General features: G+C 31.4%; 1 protein-coding gene across 1 annotated transcript in view; it reads right to left on the reverse strand.

Moving 5' to 3' along the window:
• Positions 1 to 22,906, reverse strand: part of LOC143249184 (aquaporin-9-like) — a 36,668-nt gene extending 13,762 nt beyond the window's left edge. The window contains exons 1-4 of the mRNA XM_076498643.1: positions 22,704 to 22,906; positions 7,391 to 7,517; positions 4,408 to 4,545; positions 1,745 to 1,863 (exon numbers count right to left, since the gene is read on the reverse strand). Coding sequence (XP_076354758.1) covers positions 1,745 to 1,863; positions 4,408 to 4,545; positions 7,391 to 7,517; positions 22,704 to 22,799 — 480 coding nt within the window. The 5' untranslated portion in view covers positions 22,800 to 22,906. The remainder of the gene's footprint in view (positions 1 to 1,744; positions 1,864 to 4,407; positions 4,546 to 7,390; positions 7,518 to 22,703) is intronic.
• Between the last annotated feature and the right edge of the window lie 450 nt (positions 22,907 to 23,356).

The following is a 23,356-nucleotide window of genomic DNA, read 5'->3' on the forward strand; positions in this document are numbered from 1 at the left end:
ACAGTAAGATCCATTTGTATGTAAATGTATTTGTTGTAGGACTTTCTACTACTTCTGGTATTTTTTGACGTGAAAGCATTACGATATGACGTAACGAGTTCACAAGATTCATTCAGAATTGGCTCAGATCTCATGCTTGTTGTATTTATGACCATAAAGAGCGTATCTCCATTCTTTATACTGAAAGAGTTCTTCCAGTCAATTAATTCCCAGAACAACTTGCAACGCTTAGCACTAGTGGTTGAAATTATTTTGTAATGCAAAAGGATTTCTGGGCTTAGACTCTGAAACTATTTAAAGTGATTCTATCCTCACATTCATGTGTCTTATTTAAAGTCTATTCCAAATGTTTTTTCCTCTGCATCAAATACTCACTCATTATGTTGTGTACAGAAGCTTCCCACAGTGTTGGGATTTTATTTTCCTTTCGCTTTTTGCATTAACCTATCTATATGTTTCATCTCTAATGACAATTCTTTGTTTCCATTAATAAATAGTGGCTGTAGAACCAGTATTGATCAATATAATGCAAGACTCTCGACCAATGACTTTGTAATATTATGGACTGGTTACTTCAACCTTTGATTTCATTATCTCAGTTATGGAAGGAGGAGCATTTTAGCTGAATTTTGTCTCGTAATTGCAGATAACATTTTCTATTGACGTTTCATCAGCTCTTTGCTGTGTCTTTAATCTGTTTTGGTTTTGTTTTGTTTTGTTTTATGACGTTTGAAGTTTTTGCCTTTTTGAAACAATTTTTCTATACGTTTCTAACACCTATCTTTCGATCCGTTTGTGTTATTAATTTCCATGGCTTCTTCTATCTTTTCATTAAAATAACTTGCACGTGTTTTTGGTTTTTCTACTTTCATCTATTAAACTTCTATCTTATTCACCAAAAAATTTATTATTGATTTTTATTTTACTGAAAATGTTGTCTACTTTGTTTCTTTGTTTCCTATGTTTTAATACTGAGTTATACAAAAGGATATCTGCGCTATGTCCATCATGGGAAATCAGACTCAGCATTGTAATTCCGTAAACTTACTGCTGATCCACTGGAGACAAATACTATATCACATTTTTGTAAATATTATATGAGGTTCTTGTAATACCTATCTTAAATTTTTCTTTTTGTTTTGATGTTTTTTTCTTCTTGACCTTTTAACTATTTAACTAGTTTCTATGGTTAGGTTATTTTATAATAAAAAAAAAATACTTCAATGTCCGATTTACTTAATGATAATAAAATCGTTGTATTTACAGTATTACGAACGTTATCTTATAGATCTAATTTTAAAAATAAACTATATTTGAACAAAAACTCTACTTACTTGCTTACTTACTTCGTCAAAACACAAACTATGTTTTCACAACATCGAAAAAATTAACTGACTGGCTTACTGGCAGGCAGTAATAAATAGATTGAATAAATCCTGCATTGAATACTCCTTAACCGAATAACAAATTAAATAATAAGTTGAATACGCTTAGACCACACCTCTTACGTTGTGTCAAACTTCCTTCTGTCTAATCAACGATATAAATTTTTAGGAATATTACATTAACAAAACAGGAAATACAACGTTGTATTGTGATATATTATGGTTTATTAATATGTCTATATTTTGTCTGTGAAGCGACGGCTCATTTATGTAGTCATAATTAGTAATTATATGTATATTTTTCTCATTTCTAGTAAAACTTCAAAAAAAATTGAGCAAAATCCAAACCACTCACTTACCTGATCTATCAAACCATTACCAGTATGGACAAACTCCTGAGGGTATGTGGCAAAAATATGAGCAGTTGCATTCTCTCCTATCACACTACGGAATCCACCATCAAAGTTTTCAAAAGCACCTATTAAGAAAGGATTTATTTTATTTAAACAAAAGACTATAGCCGTGTATATCAGCTTATAACTGGTGAACCGCTGGATTGATTGTCACTAAAGCTGGCATGTATCCTTAATTTATTTCTGGAAAGTAACATGAAGGGTCCTGTGTTCCAATCTGACTTCTCCCCCCAGTGACCCCTATATCTTATTCTTGTTTTGAACGGATGTCTGAACTAGTGCTAAATAATCATCTTATTTTATAAGTTTACATAAGAAACTATATTGTCTAATTAAACGTAAACTTATCATTTCTCCTCCCTGTTACCTAATATTTAGCAGCTAGATTATTTAGTGTTGTATTGTTTTGCAAGTTGTTTTTGCTTCATTATTTTATCTTTGAAACAAGTTTCTTATACTTTGACTCTCTTAAAAAAATAGTAATATTGATTATTTTCATATTAATTGCTCAAAATCTGTTCCGAAACAAAGAGTATGAAAAACCGTCGACTGAAATGCGGTAAGTCTACGGCTTTATAACGCTAAAATTAGGTGTTCAATTACCCTCGGTGGACACAGCAGATAGCCCGATGTGGCTTTGCTGTAAGAAAACGCACACATACAACAACAAACAACTGAAATACAGAAAACCGTAGTTAGCGATAAGAGATTCTTAAATCCTGAACAACGTAGCCTATACATTTGAAAATGTGGTTCAGAAAGCGACACGCGTATTTGTAGCTGTATCACGAAGTCGTTGCACGTTACTTGTGTTTACCATAGTAGCTGTAGTGGGAAGCTCTTTTGAAGTTCAAACCAATTCAATTTAGTGTGTATTATGAAGATTAATGAAGAAAAGCACAAGAGTTGGCGACGAGTGCTCTTAACTATTTTTCCTCGAGTCTAACAGTCTAAAGATGGGGACGGATACACACAAATACCACTTATGTAGTTTTGCACAAAATTTCTAAAGACAAAAATAAATAAGTAGCTCGCCATGTAAAAAGTTACAAAGCTTTCGTTTTACTTGATGGCTCAACTGATAAGATAGATACAGGTAAAAATATTTATCTGAAGATAAACTACATGCTTTAGTGAACACACCTTGAAAGTATTTCTTTCTTTTTCCAAACCGTTTTTGTGTTTTCCGAATTTTCCTGGTGTATAGGAAGAGAACAAAATGCATGTCTTTCTATAAAGCTACAGAATGGCTATGTTATTGTACTTTAAAGAATATTACGAACACATATGCATAAAGGAATTTTTTTGTTCTTTTTATACCTTCTCGTTATTAAGAAGATTTACAAAACAAACACCTGTAAATAAATTGTGTATATATTTGTAAATATTATTGGGAAGTAAGCTATTAATTATTGTCAGAATAATATTTCTCGGCCCGGCATGGTTAAGTGGTTGAGATACTCGACTCCTAATTCGCAGGTTCGAATCCTTATCTCATCAAACATGCTTGCCCTTTCAAGCGTTGAGGCGTTATAAGGTTACGGTCAATCCCACTATTCTTTGGTAAAAGAGTAGACTAAGAGTTCGCAGTGGATGGTGATGTCTAGCTGCTAAATTAGGGATTGCTAGCGCAGATAGTTCTCGTCTAGCTTAGCGCGAAATTTAAAAACAAACTATTTTGTGGGAACAATTAAAATATGGTGCTAGTGAAAATAAAGTAAATTTAGAAAGTTAGTTGCTTGAAATTCCAAAGCTACGTGTTAACACTGAGAATTTTGGTTTTTCTATTTCGTAACTTAGCTATTTGAAAGTAGTATGTTGAAAACGTGGTAAATGAAATGCAATATAAACAATGGGAAAAATAAAATCAAAACGGTGTTAGTGGATTATTTTTGTTGATTAGATACATACAAAATTAACACACAATGCATTAACCGATTGTTTTATAGAACATGGATTTCATGGATTTATTTCTTTTCCTTACTGTTTGCTCCTACATGTATCTACAACTTACACATTCTAGAAGTTTCTGGCACATCGCGCGTGAACACACAGATGTAAAGGGACTGATATTCACAGCTGTTATATTCGCCCTGTGTAGCAAAAACATCTGTATCCAAACCACGACACGTGACTTCTAAATGTTCATAACCTGTTGCGTTCTATGTGTTATATAAATTAGTAAATGACGCTCATTCACTGATATTTATTAAATATGTATATTTGTTGAATAAATACGTAAATTGAAAATCATATTAATGTATTTTTTCGTTCTATTCAGATATTATATTTCGTTTCATATTGAATTATAGTACAAAAGAGTTGGCGATAACTTTATGGAACTTTGTAGGTACTTCATCGATATGCTCTACTCATGCAGTAGAAAAAAGGCAGATATTCAGTTTATCTGCAAAAAAATATGCTCATGGTTAACTACATTACTACCTTTAAATCTGGATGATGATATCAACACGTGATGCATAGTTTCTGCTATTGCCTGTCTTAACCAACTGTTTTAACAGAGCTGAATAACTTTACTTTTTAACAATTTCCAACTAATTCCCTGATTGGACGAAATCTGGTTATATTACCAACAGGTTATAACCTACCTTCATAGACAAAAAATACAAGAGCTGCTGCAGCAAATCCTCCAAGATATTGTGAAGCTAGGAAAGCCGGGATCTTTCTCCACTTGAACTTTCCCACGGTTGCAAAGGCTATGGTAACGGCCGGATTCAGATGACCGCCTAAAAGACGAAAGTCATTATTTCAACTGAAAGAAAATAAACCATTAGTTAGAGGGTTGAAAAAAAATATTAACTGAAAAATTAACATTAGTTTAAGCACTGAAAGATGGAAACTAATAATTGAACTGCTGAAAAACTAAAAACTATAACTTTAAATAATGGATGAGGGAAATTATTAGTGGAAAATGGAAAGAAGGAAAACGATTATTTTTTATATGTTTTATATAATAACAATGTTATCTGTTTCAAATGTGATTTATGTAGATGCTGAAAATACGTAAAACAGTCACTAAAGCATTTAGTTTGTATCCATTGAGCGACGAACATCTTTTAAATTCCTTTTTGACGTCATCATAGTTTGCTCAACCTAAACACAATATTATAAACATCAAACAGGGATTTCCTTCACAACAAATATGATTACAGCTATTATTCTTTTCTTCGAAACGTTGTGACATTTGGTTCTCCATTGTTTAAAAACTCGTCGAGTGACTACATCACTACATTTTCAAACATTTATTGTGTTATATTTATAATATGCTTTGATAACTGTTGTTTGAGACGCTAAAGATTCAGGTCTAGCTGTAGAACTTCTGACTTGTAGACGGGCAGCCAGCCAACAGTAACAACCTCTTCTCTTAACCATATAGCGGGATAGACTGTTAGAGCTACAACAAACATTTATCCACAGCTGAACGTATTCAGTTGCATAATGCAGCTCGAACATTAAACATTTCAAGCTACATCCTGGCAAACTGAACACTAACATACAAATATATTTATATATATTTTTGTTTCGATCCTTTCTTAAAATTATTCAGCAAATAGAATTGCACGTTACTTACAATTTATCAGTTTTAGTTAACTTTCATATCATTTTCAACTCTAATATTTATTCCTTTGTCCGCTGAAAGAAAATAAAAATCAGAACATAAAGTTTAGATAAACTTTTGCAAAAAAAACTTATCGTGTCAAACATGATTCTTAGAATGATTTTTCAACTTTTGCTATATCATTATATGACAAATAATGCTAATATATAGTAAAATGTTTCATGTTATATAAAATAAGTGTGCGTTAATCTATTGGCTTCAAAAAATAAATATAGTTATGTAGAGAGTGCACAGTGTTGCAAGAATGTTGCCCATCTTTACGTGCTGCCCTTGAAAATACTTTCTCTTTCGTCATTTACTCAGTCATTAGTATCTACTAATAATAATATCTGGCCTTATATTTACTATTCTAGCATAGACCCTTTGCTAAACGTCGTGACATATCTCAATATACTTGTTACAGACTCTTCCCAAGACATGACCACAATTCTTAACATACTTGCCACAGTGATGTCGAGAAAACCCACTTGTAGAGAAATTTATATGCAAAAACGGCTCGTTTGGGTTGAGAAAATATTTTACATAGAAGAGCGAACAACGTTTCGACCTTCTTCGGTCATCATCAGGTTTACAAAGAAAGAAAGAGGTAACTGACCGGAAGCTGACCAAATATTTTCTCAACCCAAACGAGCCGTTTTTGCATATATATACTTGCCACAGATCGTTCTATAGGTATGAACGTCAGAGTACAAGACACCATTTAAGCAGATCAAAGGAACAAAATCCCGTTATAGCCGAATCGGTGACTTTTAATATGTTTAAATGATATTCCATTTGCTTCTGTCATTTTTCTAATGAAAACACTTGTTGGCTTCGAGGTGTGGTTGAAGTCTTCTGAGCCACTATTAACCACAAAATTATGTTAATCATGTTAATGTCACCATATAATAAGTCCATCGTCAGTGCAATGTTTTTCTTTTTGTTTGTTTCAGGCTGGGGGTAAAGGGAGTTAGGTGTTTTTCTTTCATAACTGTAGCCTTCATTTCATAGATAAATCTTTGATTCGGTTATGGTATTGACGTAGTTTCTAATACAAATGTTGTTTGGAATCCTCTACTTCAGGATTTTCCCTTTCCAAAAGGTCTAACGTATGTAGACCAACATTAAAAATTTACTTCAAAAAAGAATAGCATGCAAAAATGCAAAACTACAATCTGTTTCTTCAACTGTGTTAATTAGCTGCCTTGTCGCTTCAGTTGGCTACTGTTCAGAAAGCTTTATTCTTCTACAAATTTACAAGATCGCGAAAATAAATAGTTCAGTAATTTTAATTACATTTTAAAAGATTTTAAACAGCTATGTTTTTGGCCTTGGAAATGTTATCGTAAAACAAAAAACACTTGATCAAAAGTAACCACTGAAGTTACGAGATTGGTTGATAAAGAGTTTTAGAAATAAATACTGTTCTACATTATATATATGTCTGAGAATGAGATATGTAAATGTTAAATACGTCGAGTGCGATGTCGTGGCTGCATCTGAGACGACACGTCACTGTATTAGCCTGTGCAAAACTTTCAAACTACACTACGATTAAACTTTGTTTTGTTTTTGTTTGTTTTTGAATTTCGCGCAAAGCTACTCGAGGGCTATCTGCGCTAGCTGTCCCTAATTTAGCAGTGTAAGACTAGAGGAAAGGCAGCTAGTCATCACCATCCATCGCCAACTCTTGGGCTACTCTTTTACCAACGAATAGCGTGATTGACCGTAACATTATAACGCCCCCACGGCTGAAAGGGCGAGCATGTTTGGTGCGAACCCGCGACCCTCATATTAGGAGTCGCACGCTTTAACCCATCTGGCCATGCCGTGTCTACGATTAAACATTTGTAAACTTGTTCTTACTGAAATAATTTACATAGTTTGCCTTAAAAAAGATAATATATATTCTTAAATGTAATAGAAGCCTAAAATAATTTTAAAATATTATAATTCGTAAATTTCTTACATACCAGATACTCCTCCAGACACGGCGATTCCGATCATTAAGCCTAAACCCCATCCCAAGGGCACGGCCACTGCACCAGCTGATCCAATTTTTCCTAGAATAACCACTGCTAGGATAGAGTCTCCAAATAACTGCAAGTGTAAAATGTTTGTGTGTATACACACACATATATCTTATCGTTGATGTTTTTATTTTCTAAAAAAAATAATACAGTTTCACTAGATCTTTGTCACTTTTTGACTGGTTGAAGCAATACATTCAGTTCATGACCTCGTTTAAGTTCTGTGCTATATTATATACAAGCAAGATTAACGTATTAAATTTAACAGTTCCGGTTTATTTAGAATAATACTAGGTCTAGAGGTGAAAGCAGTCAAATTAAAAAATGGGGACAAAAAAAAAGTAAATTTAACAAAGCATACAGTGTAAGTAAATATTTATGTAAATTTAACAAAACATACAGTGCAAGTAAATATTTATGTAAATTTAACAAAGCATACAGTCGAAGTAAATATTTATGTAAATTTAACAAAGCATACAGTCGAAGTAAATATTTACGTAAATTTAACAAAGCATACAGTGCAAGTAAATATTTATGTAAATTTAACAAAACATACAGTGCAAGTAAATATTTATGTAAATTTAACAAAACATACAGTGCAAGTAAATATTTATGTAAATTTAACAAAACATACAGTCGAAGTAAATATTTATGTAAATTTAACAAAACATACAGTCGAAATAAATATTTATGTAAATTTAACAAAACATACAGTCGAAGTAAATATTTATGTAAATTTAACAAACATACAGTCGAAGTAAATATTTATGTAAATTTAACAAAACATACAGTGCAAGTAAATATTTATGTAAATGTAACAAAGCATACAGTCGAAGTAAATATTTATGTAAATGTAACAAAACATACAGTCGAAGTAAATATTTATGTTAGGTCGAATTTCTTTTATATTTTTTTCTCTGGTTAATATTTTCATTCCTCAAGAGTTAATTACTGGAAGTGTGTCATGGAGAGTTGTTTATGTTAATTTCATAAATGAGAACCACAAATAGAGTTTATTAATCCTAGCCTTGTCCTCTTCTTTATAAAGGACACTTTGAAAACATTTTATAACAGTGGGCTCAGCGTTAGGATTAAACAGACTTGCGGTTACTGTTTAGAAAAGATAAATAAAAAGAAGTATATTACAACAATACTTTATTTCTTTCAGTAATTCGATAATAAGCTTCGAAAATGATATATAATCATTCATTGCACTTATCATGTAACAGACCCAAACAATATTTCTATTTTATAACATGATATCTTAACCAACAAAATATACTACGTCTTAAAATAATTTACCTTATGTTTCTTATTTATAACTTAAAAATCGTTTTTCAAAAAAAGTGTTTTAAAACCTATATCCGCCTAGAGTCTCAAATGTATGTTATTCTTCACCTAAAACTCTGAACATGTTTTGCTGTTCACTTTAAGCTCAAAACTTCTCTTATTATTCACTAGCAGTTACAAACACGTGTCGATATTTACCTAGAGTTACATATATGTGTTGGTATTTACCAAGAATTACAAACGTGTGTTGTTATTATTTACCTAGAGCTGCAGACGTGTGTTATTATTTACCTAGAGTTACAAACATGTTATTACTTATCTAGAGTTACAAACGTAGGTTATTATTTACTTTGAGTCACAAACATGCGTTGTTCTTTACCCACAATTAAAACCGCGTTACAACAGTGTTATTATTATTCATATATGTTCAGTTACAAACAAGTGTTATTATTCACCTAGAGTCATAAACATGAGCTGTTGTTTCTTCGTTCTCTCAATACATGAAATATACTGTTATGCGTCCTCTCTCTATGTAATATACTTATGTTTATTGTAATCGCTATATGCTTTTACTTAAAAATGATTTATCGCATAAGAAGTCAGTATTTCTATTAAACAGGCATATTTCATAGAAGTACTTTATCGAAAAGCTTTATAAAATTTTTAAAATCATTTATACCAATCGCCGGAAATTTCTATGCCACTAAACTATTTTATAGAAATGTTTTGTTTTGTTTTTATGAAAAACCATCGCAATTTTCTATACTTGTTTAAGTTTTAAATTTCTTGAAATGAATAATACAGATCAAATACTAAAGCAAACCATTTCCATATTTTGACGAATATATCTTTTGTTTTTCATTATTGTAACTGTGTTGCCGCTCTTAACATTTAAGTCACCAGTGTGAGAATGCAATACGTGACTTTTATCGATTAAGTTGCAAAAACTGTTTTCGACTCACTTATAATAATAATAACATATGGAATCTAGTGGAAAAAGGAGAAAGCGAAACTGAATGCCACAAGAACGCTGTGATCTGTTTCAGTTATTCACAGGAGTTAATGCCTGGTCCTCGAGCAATGAGGACAATGTCTGAATAAACGTTCCCCTATTTAATTCTTCGAAAACTACCAGAGTTGTGCGTTGTAATAATAATAAAACATCAACTTTAAGATACATCTGTTACAGAAATAAAAGTTTTACTCGTATGAAATATGTAAACGTTTCTAGCTAATTTATTTAATATATATTTAATAGGTTTGATAGTGAGGAAAATGTGTTGAAATGATACATGTCCTTGTTGAGTTCCTATCAATCAAACACTTTTCAAGAGCCTTGATTCAAGGGTATGTTCTTAGTGAATTAAACGACTGTTAAACGTTCTGTCTCGAGAGTGATTTGTTGGTGTATCATACACTTCAAAGCTCTGCCTTGCTAATAATTTTCTGTTGAATTAAACACTTTGAATATTCTGCCTTCTTATGATCTCCTGCTTAGTGAAACACTTTTATTCATTCTTACTCATGATGATTTCCTTGACTTAAACACTCTTACAATTTATTATTACCTTGTTGACTTTCTCTTGAATCAAATACTTTTAACTGTTCCGTCTCGTTATTACTAGTCTTTAAATATTACGCTTCATAATTACCACTACCGCCTTTAAATTATCAGCTTTATCGTTACTACCTTAAAGTTCCAGCCTGGTGAGATTCTTTATATTGTAATCGATAAAAAACACATTTTGTTTGTTTGTTTTAGGTTGAGATTAATTTTGAAAGACAGAAAACATGCGTGAATTTTGTTTTACCTTGTCTAGGTTCCAAAATCCGTGACTAGGACTAAATTGACTCTTGATTTACATACAGTTTGTCATAATGTTTTTTGCAGTCAAACGTCTTAATACATAGCTCAGCGATTACGAACGTTTATTTATGTGCAAGTAATTACTAAAAAAAATAAACTTATAACCCATTAAAGTATATTTTATTCCACAAGATCTTTGAAGCAACAGGAGTGCATCTTTCTTAAATCTTATTCGTTCTTATTTGATATGCCAGCCTGTTATTTCTCGAATATTCCTCTTTCAAAGTATCTAAATAAAAGCTTTATATTACCGCTTAGTATCGTTTTTCGAAATTCATTAGTTGTCAGAATATATATTTCCACAAAAGGGTGGAGTGTTTTCAACTGATCGCAATGCAACACGAGGGCTATATGCGAAATTTATCCTTACTTTAGCAACCAAGGACTTGAAGGATGGCAACTAGTGAACATCACCAGCCCTTGGACTTCTCTTTCACATCATAATGATCCCACGGTTCAAAGACAAGCATTAACCAACATTCCACAAGAGAAACACAGACTAAGGTCGGATAGAGAAACAAGTGTCCAGAAAGTAAATGCAAACGAAAGTCAAATGAATAAGCAGAAGTCTATTAGCAATACATAAGGAAAATCCTGGATGAGAAATTTAAAAAACCCTATGAAAAATAAATGCAAAGAGATGCTCAGAATAGAGTGTGCACTGTGGAGCTGACATTTTTGTTTTGTATGTTGTGCGTCTATTTATTATTGCTGTTTTCATGATGTTCTAAAAATACATAGGTCCAAGAAGTATTGATAACAATGAAGTAGAAACCATATAATCCGAGCGCTTTCGATAGGTGGAAACTGAGAGTGAAGTACTCCCAGTTTGCCCCTGAAGAGAAAGCGCTCGAGTTATAGGGTTTCTATTTATTTTTTTATTGTTGCTGTTGATATTTGTCTTACAATAATTTAGAATATCAATATGTACAATAATGACATATAAGGAAGTTACACACCTTTGAACATAAATGAAGAGCCTGTTAGGTCTGAAATTATGTTTTAAGTGTGAGTATTTTAAATTTACGTGATGAAAGCATGTTAATAGCATGAAACATTTTCGTACGGCTGAAGTGTGTTTTACACAGTTACAGTTATGAACAAACCATTATAAAGCAAAGTAACTTTAAAATGTTCGAACATTGTTTCTTTTGTTTTTTTTGTAAAGTACAAAGCTGCAGAAATGGTTATATGTTCTAGTCCAGCCACAAGGATCAAATTCAAATTTTAGTATTATATATTCTAAGCGATACCGCTGACCATCATGAGACATTAAGAATAATCTGAAAATAATGAACAGATACTGAAATTAAACATGCTTTAACCGCATAAGACAATGATTTAATTCACAAAACCAGTTATCACAGCAAGCTTTCTTTACCCAAATATCGTTTCCTTGGTTTTCATGGTCCTTAATTTCACGATTAGCAGACGCTAGTACTGTCAATAGATACCTAGTCAGAAAGTTAATGTGATCCAAAATGTTTATACGTATTATTTATCTTTAATTTAGCTTTGCCTTTCTGCTGCACCATTTCAGCTTTTACTTCCTTGTTCGAAAGGGCCAAGACGAGACAAGCAAGAGGTTGAGAAACTAAGCTAGTCGCCCTAGGCCTTACCCGTATCAGACCACGCCCTTTATATTAATAAATAGTAAAAATATTTTTTAACTCTCACATACATAAAAAAGCTTGTATTAATGATTGATTTTAAACACCAAATAATTTTTACATAAATTCTAAATATCACAAACACTAATGATAAATACAGTAACAGTGAAGCACTAAAACATTCGGTTGTATACAGACTTTTACAGGTATGGATAAAAGTAAAAGGTTAATGACACTACAATCAAATAGATCAATAAACAAAACTCTGAATAACTATTTCTTTAGAAACGTGCTTTGTGTTTTAGGATTTGCTTAACAGTTGTCCATGAATTAGCAAAAGCTTATTTCTTATAAAATCAATATCCTTAAGTATCACGTACTAATCTGTTGTTATTATTATTGTTTTATTTAGTTTGGTTTTATTTGTTTTGAATTTCGCGCAAAGCTGCTCGAGGGCTATCTGCGCTAGCCATCCCAACTTTAACAGTGTAAGACTAGAGGAAAAGCAGCTAGTCATCATCACCCACTGCCAACTCTTGGGCTACTCTTTTACCAATGAATAGTGGGACTGACCTGAAAGGGCGAGCATGTTTGGTGAAATTTTATCCTCATTTACTGTAAAATTTTAAACTCATTTAGAAGTCAATATAAGTTTGTTATTATAGAATAAAAAAACTTGTTTTCACACGTTCATATAAATGTTACAAAAATTCAGAGCAGTCGGGTCTTTATTTTTGTCCTTTCGATATATTCACAAACGTAATATCTTATCAATCTTATCACAAGGGGTATCGAAACCCAGTTTTTAGCGGTGTAACATAATAAACATTACAAGTGCGTCCTGTATCATATCATCCTTTGTCACTGTGTAAACTTGTGTTGATTTGGTAGTTTTCCAAAATCAGATAGAGGAGGTCCATTCCCCAACATCCTTTTAGCCTTCTTCATGTAACTCTATACTACTGTATTAAGTTTGGTTACATTGATCAAGGAGTATGGAAGCTTATAACGAACAGTTATGAAATGATAGATATACGATCGTGTATTTTTTTTCCTGAACACGCACTTTACTTTATACAGCAGATTTGAAACTTATACATTACATATTTCAAAATATACTTTACTGTTAGGCCCGGCATGGGTCTCGTAAACCGAGGGTCGTGGGTTCTAATCCCCGTCCCACCAAACATGCCGTGGGGCATTATAATGTGACGGCTACTCCCACTCTATTCGCTGGTAAAAGAGTAGCCCAAAATTGGTGGTGAGTGGTGATGACTAGCTGCCTTCCCTCTAGTCTTACACTGCTAAATTAGGGACGGCTAGCGCAGATAGCCCTCGAGTAGCTTTGCAAGAAATTTAAAACAAACCAGTACTTCATTGTTTTGATTTATCATCTATAAAGCTTTCTCTCTGTGTATGTTACAGGAAATGACATTTATGCATATATATAGAGCAACAGGCCGGAAGGATACTGGATACTCGTGCAACGAACTGTGTAATCCAACAATTTTAAATAAGTCAAATATTAAAAACATGAATATCTGCATGAATGTTAGTAATATCATTACTTAGGTGTATATTGTTACAAATATTTACTGTAAATATTTTAGTATATTTCTGTATACATTTAGGAATTTTAGTTTCATTTGCTGATTTTTTTAAACTAAAGGTAATATATTTTTCTTTGTTGTTTGGAATTAGGTCAATTTACTTATTGTCCCAACCTAATGCTGTGATAAACAGACGCCTCTCATATCTGTTTATATTATAAACAAAGAAAGGTCATTAATTAAAAATTATTCAGTATTTATATCATAGATTTTCTCATTATAGATATTAAATTTTCATTTCAATTTTATCTGTTTTAAAATCTTCTTCATGTTTCTCGATCTGATTTCTGAATGTATAAATACCGCAGACACCTATCACATGGATATTATTTTTGTATTCTTTTTATTTAACTTCTAATTAACCTAAATTTTTTTCTATAAGACAATACTGCGTGTTAATTCTATCTTTTACATGTAAAAGGTTAACATGCTGCTCCCTTTTATTTTTAATCGTACTTAATAGATAAATATCACACTGTTATTTTGTATCTGTAAACGTTCACTGTCAAACGTAGCTTTGAAATATAATTTATAACAACGGAAACATTAATTTTTTAAATTCATTTTTAATATCTTTCGCTTGTTCTGACTGATTTTTTATCTACTTCATTCACGTAAGCTGATATAGAATACATAAGACTTACATGATCTTAACTTTTTATATTTATTACATCTTTCTTATCTTGTATCGTTTTTAAGTAATTCTACATGTGATAAATTTCCTTGTGGTGTATATTTAATTATTCGAAGTTTTAATCTGTCTATACTTTCTAAACTCCATCCAGAACCTTTTGTTTCAAAGTGAGTCATTTCTGTTGAACATTTGTTAACAACATCTATTTTCCAAATCAGTCGACTTCAGAATTGTTTCATTTTTTAGTTTTGAATGAAAATTATTTTGTTGCTCTTGCTTTCGATAAACACAACGCAATTTAACAACAACTTTTAAATTGTTTTTCACACGTCTTAACTCGTCAATTTTAAGAAAAACAATATTTCTGTATACTAAACAAACATTATTTAAAATCAATATAATTATTCCTTTTTATAAGTCGTCTTTTCTAAGTTGTTTCTACTTCTTGCATAGCTTCAGTTTTATGAAATACTTTCTTGTGTGCCTGTTTTCAATATGAGGATTTTTTATGACATAGCTTATAACATTATTCATGTGCATCACATTTTACCTGCTTCTGCTAAGTTTTTTTTTTTAAATATATTATTGTCAAACTTATATTCTCCACTAAATATTTCTTTTTTGTTCTTATCGGTAAGAAATTTTAGTACATTGTCTTTTATATGTTTAGAATATCCACTGTATCTTTTTCTTTTAACCAGCTTTTTCAACTATTTTAAAGTTTTAGGTCAAAGTTCTTATTTCAACTATTGCAAAAAAATTAATATAGACCTAATTTGTACTAAATTTTCTATTTGTGCATACATTATTTATGTTCTTTAAGAAATGGTTTAACAACTTTTGATCCGCATTCAAACTGTACGTTTTCATGTCTTTCAGTTTTAGATTTATTATAATAATCATTGGCCCATTTTTAAATACAAAGTTACAACCATCATTATGTTTGCTCTTATGGAAATCATTAAGGGAGACTTTTAATGTAATACATTTTTTAATTTTGTTTAATCCCTTTCTATAATGGAAACTTTCCTTACCTTTTTTCCAAGTGTGTGTTAACAGTTAAAACACCACATGCGCATTCCACTGTTTCATATATTTCATTTTTACTTAAATGATAATGAATATTTGCATATTTTTACACCGAGATCTAAGACTATATTTAGTTTCATTTACGAACACTGCACTTTTTTACATTTTTGCATTTATTATTAAAAATTTATAAACTAATTTGATGAAGAAGAGAAAAAGAAGAGATGAAACCACAGTTATGTGAAATAGTAAAAAAAAAAAACAGTTGGTGAAAATTATATATGTTATTAGTACAATAGATTAATCAAGAAACCTTGTCCTAATATAAACAAAGAATGAACTACTTTTATAATAGACTAAAGATGCTAATGATAAGAAACATATATCATCATTTCGTTATCCTTTATAAAAGTAAGCATATAAGTCATTTATTTTTAGTAAAAAGATCTGTAATTATTTACTTGTTACAAACGAAATAGAATACCTAAAATCATTTATAAACCAAAACATACGGGAAATGTTAATTAAATGTCATAAAACATTTTATTTGGATCCATCAGTTAGAATAATCATACACTAAGAGTAAATGTTAAAAAAATATAAAGCAGCCCCTTGATAATCACATATATAAACAAATTAGGTGCATGATAATAAAAATAGTTTTAAATAAATGTAATGGATACTAAAAACAATACTTTAATGCTTCACGTTTATATAGTTTAAAACAAAGGCGATGTGTTAGAATACGTAATCACGTTGATATCGAAGAGCCATAAAACAGAACCATAGATAAAAATTAAAGAATTAACTTTATCAGGATATCCTAACCATTTCACAAGTGCTTTATGATCTTTCTTCTAGTTGTTTTTGAATCCTATAAACATCATCTTTCTTATTGTATTTAACCAATTCTAATAGTTCATAGAAACTTTCTTCATTTTTTCATCATTTATATCTTTAATTTACAAATTACAGAATTTGTTTGCAGTTGTAACGAACATTTTCAGTAAAGTTTGGTGAATATCTGATTTTAAATTCTTCTTTATATTTTAAAATCATAATCTTATCATCAACTCTACGCTCAGCAGTAGGAATTACTTTTACAATATATATATATATATATATATAGGTTACTAAGTACCTCGCTTTGTTTTTCTTTTTTACATCTGTAGTCTTCTTAATTGACCTACAGTATGTAATATTATAGTATTTGTTAATGTTTTTCACTTTAAACAGTGCATAATGAATTAAATGCCAAGACCGAATTTTTTTCTTAGCTTTATAGTTTTATAATTTCACTAGCAGTTATTTTTCAGGGAAAGCTGGATCTTGAATATAATTTGTATTATTTATCAAACCTTGATCATCTCTATGTTTATTCTCTGATATTTTCTTTTATTTACCATAAGCAATATCGTATTTCTTACATGTTTTATTCACTCTGTTAGTGCCAGGATCACCTCTAGCTAGACGATTTTAAAGCTTGAAAAATGGTCTGCAGTACTTAAAAATTGATAAATGCATTTTATTGAAACTAAATTTCTTTTGAAACCAACGAACTGGATCACCGGCCCAAAACAGAACTGAACTAATTTTGGTTTATTTGGCGACTGGTAGGACTCTTTGCAGCTTATATACTGCACTTAAGTCAAAATCTTTACCAAAACAAATGCGTTATCTCTGTTTATCACATATTTTTATGGTTCGCGTAAGTCTTTAAAATATTTAGCATATAAATTACAAAAGCGTCACCAACGATTAAATAAACGCCAGGATTAGAGTGAAGAGATATTTACAGATAATCCAAGGTTCAAGCTCTCAGTAGATCGCTGAACATACTCTGTAATTTCAAGTTCAGTTGTCTTGAAAAATGACATCTAATCACACAAGCCTTAAAATAGTAGCCACTTAGGCAGCTACTCATTCTGCTTGGTTGACTTCCCTTGACTGTCTGATTATTCAACGGAAGTAAAATTGAACTTATTTTGATCTAAATGTGAAATACACAAAATATTCAGATGAATAAAGGAAACACTAATGTAAAAGCTTTAAAAAATAAAGAAATACGGAAAGAGAAGATTGGTATGTAAACATTCGTATTTAAATAATTCTGTTGAAGTTAAATTTCTCAAAATAAATGTGTAGACTACTTGAACATTTTAAGTGTTTATACATTCAGCTAATGAAATTGTACAGCGTTTATTTCTTGTTCAGGATTAGTTTGCAGAACGAAAGCTTCCTTGTACCCTAAGGAAATTAGCCCCCACCTTCGCCTGTAGGCGGGTCTAGATCTAATTCCGTGGCGAATAAAAAAAATGTTGTTTAACCACGGCTTCACAATAGTGAGAAAAAAAAAAGGCGTTTGTGCCCACGAATACACTATGCCATGTTTTAAAATCTTGAATACCTCGTACTGTTTCAGTCATAAATACGCTCTATAATGTGCTAAACTCATGAGTACACTCTGTCATGCGTTAAAATCGAAATTTTTGAATCTGTAAAATTGATAACGTATTCATCTCACTTTTAGTTTCATTATTCTGCTTCAGCTTGAATCAAATGTATATTGGTAAAAATCTAGTGCTAGTGATATGAAAATTATTTTTATTTCTGAAGGTTTACTACTGATAGTGCTGGTAATTCGTGATCACGAAGCAGCAACTTCTTTCATGTTTCAGGTTATTGCTAAAGGCAACACGGTGGGAAAAAGTTAAAGGGGATTTTGTAGCGTTGGTTTAGTTCTGGATTTTTTTTTTCTCAGTCAGGTCAAAGAGCTCAAAGGTGTTGTATACGTATTATTTTTTATTTTAGTTTTTGTTTAGATTTCGAGCTTGTCAGATAAAGCAAATACTTCCGCTAGTGAAAGTTGTTGTTAAAATAGGACAACGACTTTTGATAGTAGAGTTGTTCCCGGAGACACTCGGGCGTAACCACGGCTGCTTATGTCTGTAATTTGTCGTAAAAAAACGTTTTACCTTTATTTTTATGGAAGCTTATTTTATTAGTTTTGTTTATTCTTACCCCTGACCGTCAGAATTGCTATTTTTTCTTCCATTGCAGCTTTATCAGCCTAAACATTGCTAAAATTTTGAGGTGATCATCAATACTACTTTAACATGATACAACATACGTGTTAATAAAACGAGATACAAATTCATGCACATTGTACAAAGTATTATACTCTATTCTTCATTGTGTTACTGGTAAATAAAGGCATAATTTTTAACTTAAATATATGTATATATATATTTCCATGAAACATTTTAAAAGCGTCACCTTTAAACAAATAGCAGCTTTTCGTTCCACTGTCGCATCTGGGTCACAATGGAAACATTGCAATTTATTCAACCAAAGTTCCTGTGCAAGACATGACTGAATACAAGATATGCAGCCATATTCTTTACTGCACAAGTACATTTCATAATTTCTATATAATTCTCAGTTTAATAAAAGATCTTGTTTGTGATAAAGCATGACAAGTTTTACAACCAAAAGCATATTTAACTTTATCATTTTAATACAACAAGACAAGTTATACCAATGAGCATGACATATATATTCGATAGATAAGAAAAAGGGAAAATATGGAAGTGATGTAATTCAATAAGCAAATATTTGGTACTGAATTCTGACTAAGTGGACAATATGAACTGTAACAATGAAATCTAAAATTAGTAAAAATATGGAATTTGATATACGAATAACCAGTGTAAAAGATGACATAGGTAATTTAAACATTATATAAAGCCTAAAACTACATTAAAAAAATATTGATTTATGATTCTGTTACGGTTTCATTAGGCAAACGATAACATAGTGATTTACCTCTTCGTATATTTAGTGATATTTGCTATTTGGCATTGTACCCCTTTCTCTTCCCTAGCCTTATAACCCGGAAATGCCGTAAACAAGATAACTATATGAAAAAAAGTAATAGTTATCATTAATAAACTTTTGTAGATAGGGACTTCCCCCTGCTTCTCAATTGAATGTTGTTACGTTACCTTAAAAAAAAACTAATTGTATCGAACGAATGGACTTCCTTAATGCACTTTGTTCAAAGTCTCGTGCAAAATGTTGAACAACTCGTATTAAAACAACATTTAGATAGTAAATTCCCAAGCATAGTGTCGGCGGCAGCCAATAAAATGTCTCAGAAAACGACATGTGCCGGAGATAAATTTTGATAGTGTTTAGTTTTTCTTAAGTAGTGTGGTGACAGGGATATTTCGTCGCTTTTGAAAAAGTATATAAAACACAGCCCTTTCCAATACAAAATATTCATGTATTTAACTTCTATATAAATGTTCAGATTAGGGTTTTATAATATATTTAATCGCATTTAAAGATAAAGGATTGACTTGGACACCGAGACCATTCACAAAGAGACATGCTACAAGTCATTCCACAGCTATGAGCCCCACAGTGGACCAGCGGAATATTTGTAGACTTAACACGCTGGAAACCCGGTTTCGATACCCGTGACGGGAAGTGCATAGATAGCTTATTGTGTTCTTTTGTGCTTAACTTCAAACAAACAACCAAACGAAGTCCACACTATGGTAAGCACGATATAGCTAGCATCTTCTAGCATATAAAAATCTATAACCATAAAGATGAATGGAAAAAGCTGTCTATTTGTCTCATACAGTAGTACACAGCATAATCAAGGACCTTGGTCTGTAAAAGTGACACAAGTGGCGTATACACTGCATGTTTCCAAACATATCCGTTCAACCGTCGCATATTTCAAGCGATAATATGAAACTGGAATTTATGCTATTCGATACAAAGACATACCTGTTAAGTTTCATATAGATTTATATTCAATCGGACTGGTCAAACGCATACACAGGAGGGCTTATGAAAACACACAGGGGGTAGAGGATATATTTTGGCATGAAAACTTTACGACGGACCCTTTTGCGAATTACGTTACAGGTGTATTGTCAGGATTTTCAGCCGAACAATGCTCGCAGTTCGTTTTAATGCAATATATCCAACCGCTGTATTTCAGTTGGAAGAGTCTGAACCTACCAGTCACGGTAAAATGTAGAATAAACCATTAATATTCTACAAATGTCTCCTTACATTGAACAGCTGTACTTAAATGTGATGTTTCTTAAATAAACATTTCAAATACGTATATACATACATACACACACATATATATACTTTGTTATTGTTATTTAAAATAAGAAATAAAATCGTTGACGTGAACAATTCCCTTAAAAAAACATAATTTTTTTTCCTAACTATTAAAATGACAGAAATGATTTGGAAGAAATTTGGTTTGTAAGCAGTAGAACGAAAAATTAACCAATAAACTATTTTCTTTAACTTTCACATCACTTTATCGTTTAACAGTAAACTATTTGAGTTTTCTTTATATAGACAAGCAGCTACAATGTTGTCAGGACAGGTTCGCTGCTAAGAAAAATCTTATGCAGCGTGTAAATTAGAGGCAGTTACCTTCAATATTTGTATTAAAGAAAGTTAGGTATTCACGTTTAAGTTAAACAACTTGAAGCCATTCTTGGAATTACTGTTATATATTGGTTTGCCCCCCCCCCATAAACGTTTATGTTTTCTTATAGCAAAGCCACATCGACTATCTGCGCTGTCCCGCAAGGAGAATCGAACGCCTGATTTTAGCGTTGTAAATCCGTAGACTTATTGCTGTACCAGCAGGGAACTTTCCATAAATATCCACAAAAGTAGTCGTATGTCAAGACTGAAAATTTAACACACCACTATTAAGTCTCTACAGTAAAATATATTTTCAATATAACAGATTAAATGTTGAATCAATTATAATGTGTTTATAGGCCGTTAATATATGTTACTGTGTAATCTTGGTTATCATTTTCACCACTTTTTTCTTAGCTTACAAGTAGAATCAATGGCTATTTTATTCGAAAGTTGTAATACAACTGTGTTAAATTATGTATTTTCACACTAAAACTCTTAAAAGTGTGTAAACGTATTTTTCTTAATGTCGGTTTGTTGTATGAGTATAAAAATTTTGACGTTGATAGATTTTAAAGTTTAACTACAGCTTTATGGGAACTCATCCTTGCAACATGAAACTGTTCAAATTATCCGTCCAAGAAGCATATCACACTGGATTCTAGCTCTTTCAAAACAGTGGAGCGCCACCTTTCCCAAATGAGACTTGTTTTAGAAGTAACTACAATATCAACTGCCTTATGTATAGATATTCGATATAGCATTGTTATTTTATTAAGAACCCATATTTATAGGCGAAAAAGTTCTAACTAAACTTTTGTTTTCATAGTATTTTTTTTATCAAATACAGAGTTCCTGGAAATACTTGATAAAAAGACTAAAACTTAAGGAAGAAGTAAAACCGGTAAAAGCAGTAAGTTTTTTCGTATTATTCAGGAAGTGAAACGTTGCTATACAATTATTCTGTTTTCTTTTCTTTACAGAAAATGTATTAGTTGTGTTTATATAGTTGGTAAAAACACTTTTGGGACAATAGACACATTTAAAATATATCAAAGAAAGCATTCAAAATTAAATTTTGACAAACTATATAATAAACCAGTGACAATTGAAGAGACGTTGCCATCACTTGCTAAAATCAATACTAAAACCTATTAGCAACAGAAGTTTTTTAAATAACATAAGGATGGACGTAGCTGTTCACTCAATGCTCTACAGCACAGTTATCGAAGATAAATATGTATATATTCAAAGTATTCTAGGGAAGAAATATACAATGTTGAAATCTTAAATTTTAGTTGAAAATATAAATAAATTAATGGCTAAAAATAATTGTATCAGTACATTTTGTGTTTACTGTTTAATGTATATATTTTCAAATAATTACTTTCCACTGATCAAACGGCATGGTGTGGTCTATTAATCTGAAGTATTATGGTTAATGTCCCATTACCTCAAAATCACGTTCCGCACTTTGGAACAATAGGTGTGTTATATAATAAGAACAGTCAAATCTTCTTTTTGATTGAAATAATCCAACAGTTAACGCTGGATGGTGTTGACTAGCTCCTTTCCCTGTAGCGTATAAATTAGGGACGAATATATTCAGATAGCCCATGAATAGTTTCGCGGAATATCCGAAATATAGTTCTGTAATTCTTATTTTCACTAAAACGATACATACAAAATTTGTTTCTCTATAATTAATTTAAGAAAAATATTATTGAGGTTTAACCAGTAAACTTACTACTAGTATAAGGGTCCCAATGAATTCGGATAAGCACTGTCGTAGGAGATCACTCTTGATTCGAATGTGTCCAAGATATCCTGAGTTTTCCATCATCTTACTACTAAATTACTATTAGATGGTAATTCCACAGAAGTGTGTTATGTTGAGAAAGTTCACACTCAAAATCTCGTTGCTGAATAATCTTAAAATGAGTTTAACTCAGATTTATAGCTGACTCTTTTAGATACAGGTGCAAAATACTGATATTATAACCTACTCTGATTGGCGGTTTCCCAGCTGTTCGAGATCACGTCATTCGTAATACAGGCGAGGCCTAGAATGCATAGCAGCGAGCTGCACGTGAGTTTGTTTCCATCTGTATTATAAGTGATGGGTATGATCGTTATGTAGTGTGAGGTAAGTATATGTGTAAAATATAACCTTATTTCCTTCAACGTTTCAGTTAGAAAGTTGTTTGTTAAGTTGAAAGTGCTCGCGGTATGAATCATCCAGTTGGATCAGGGTACTTAAAAATAAGGATGAAATGCTAGCATTATATGTTTTAAAACAATAGAGGTTGAAGGAAAGTAAATTGAACGTGTTATCTAAAATGTTTTTTATGTGTTAGAACTGGAACTGTTTAATTCATTTCATAGCTGTCTTTAATGAAA

Source organism: Tachypleus tridentatus, chromosome 4 (genome assembly GCF_004210375.1).
Source record: "Tachypleus tridentatus isolate NWPU-2018 chromosome 4, ASM421037v1, whole genome shotgun sequence".
NCBI classification, from domain to species: domain Eukaryota; kingdom Metazoa; phylum Arthropoda; class Merostomata; order Xiphosura; family Limulidae; genus Tachypleus; species Tachypleus tridentatus.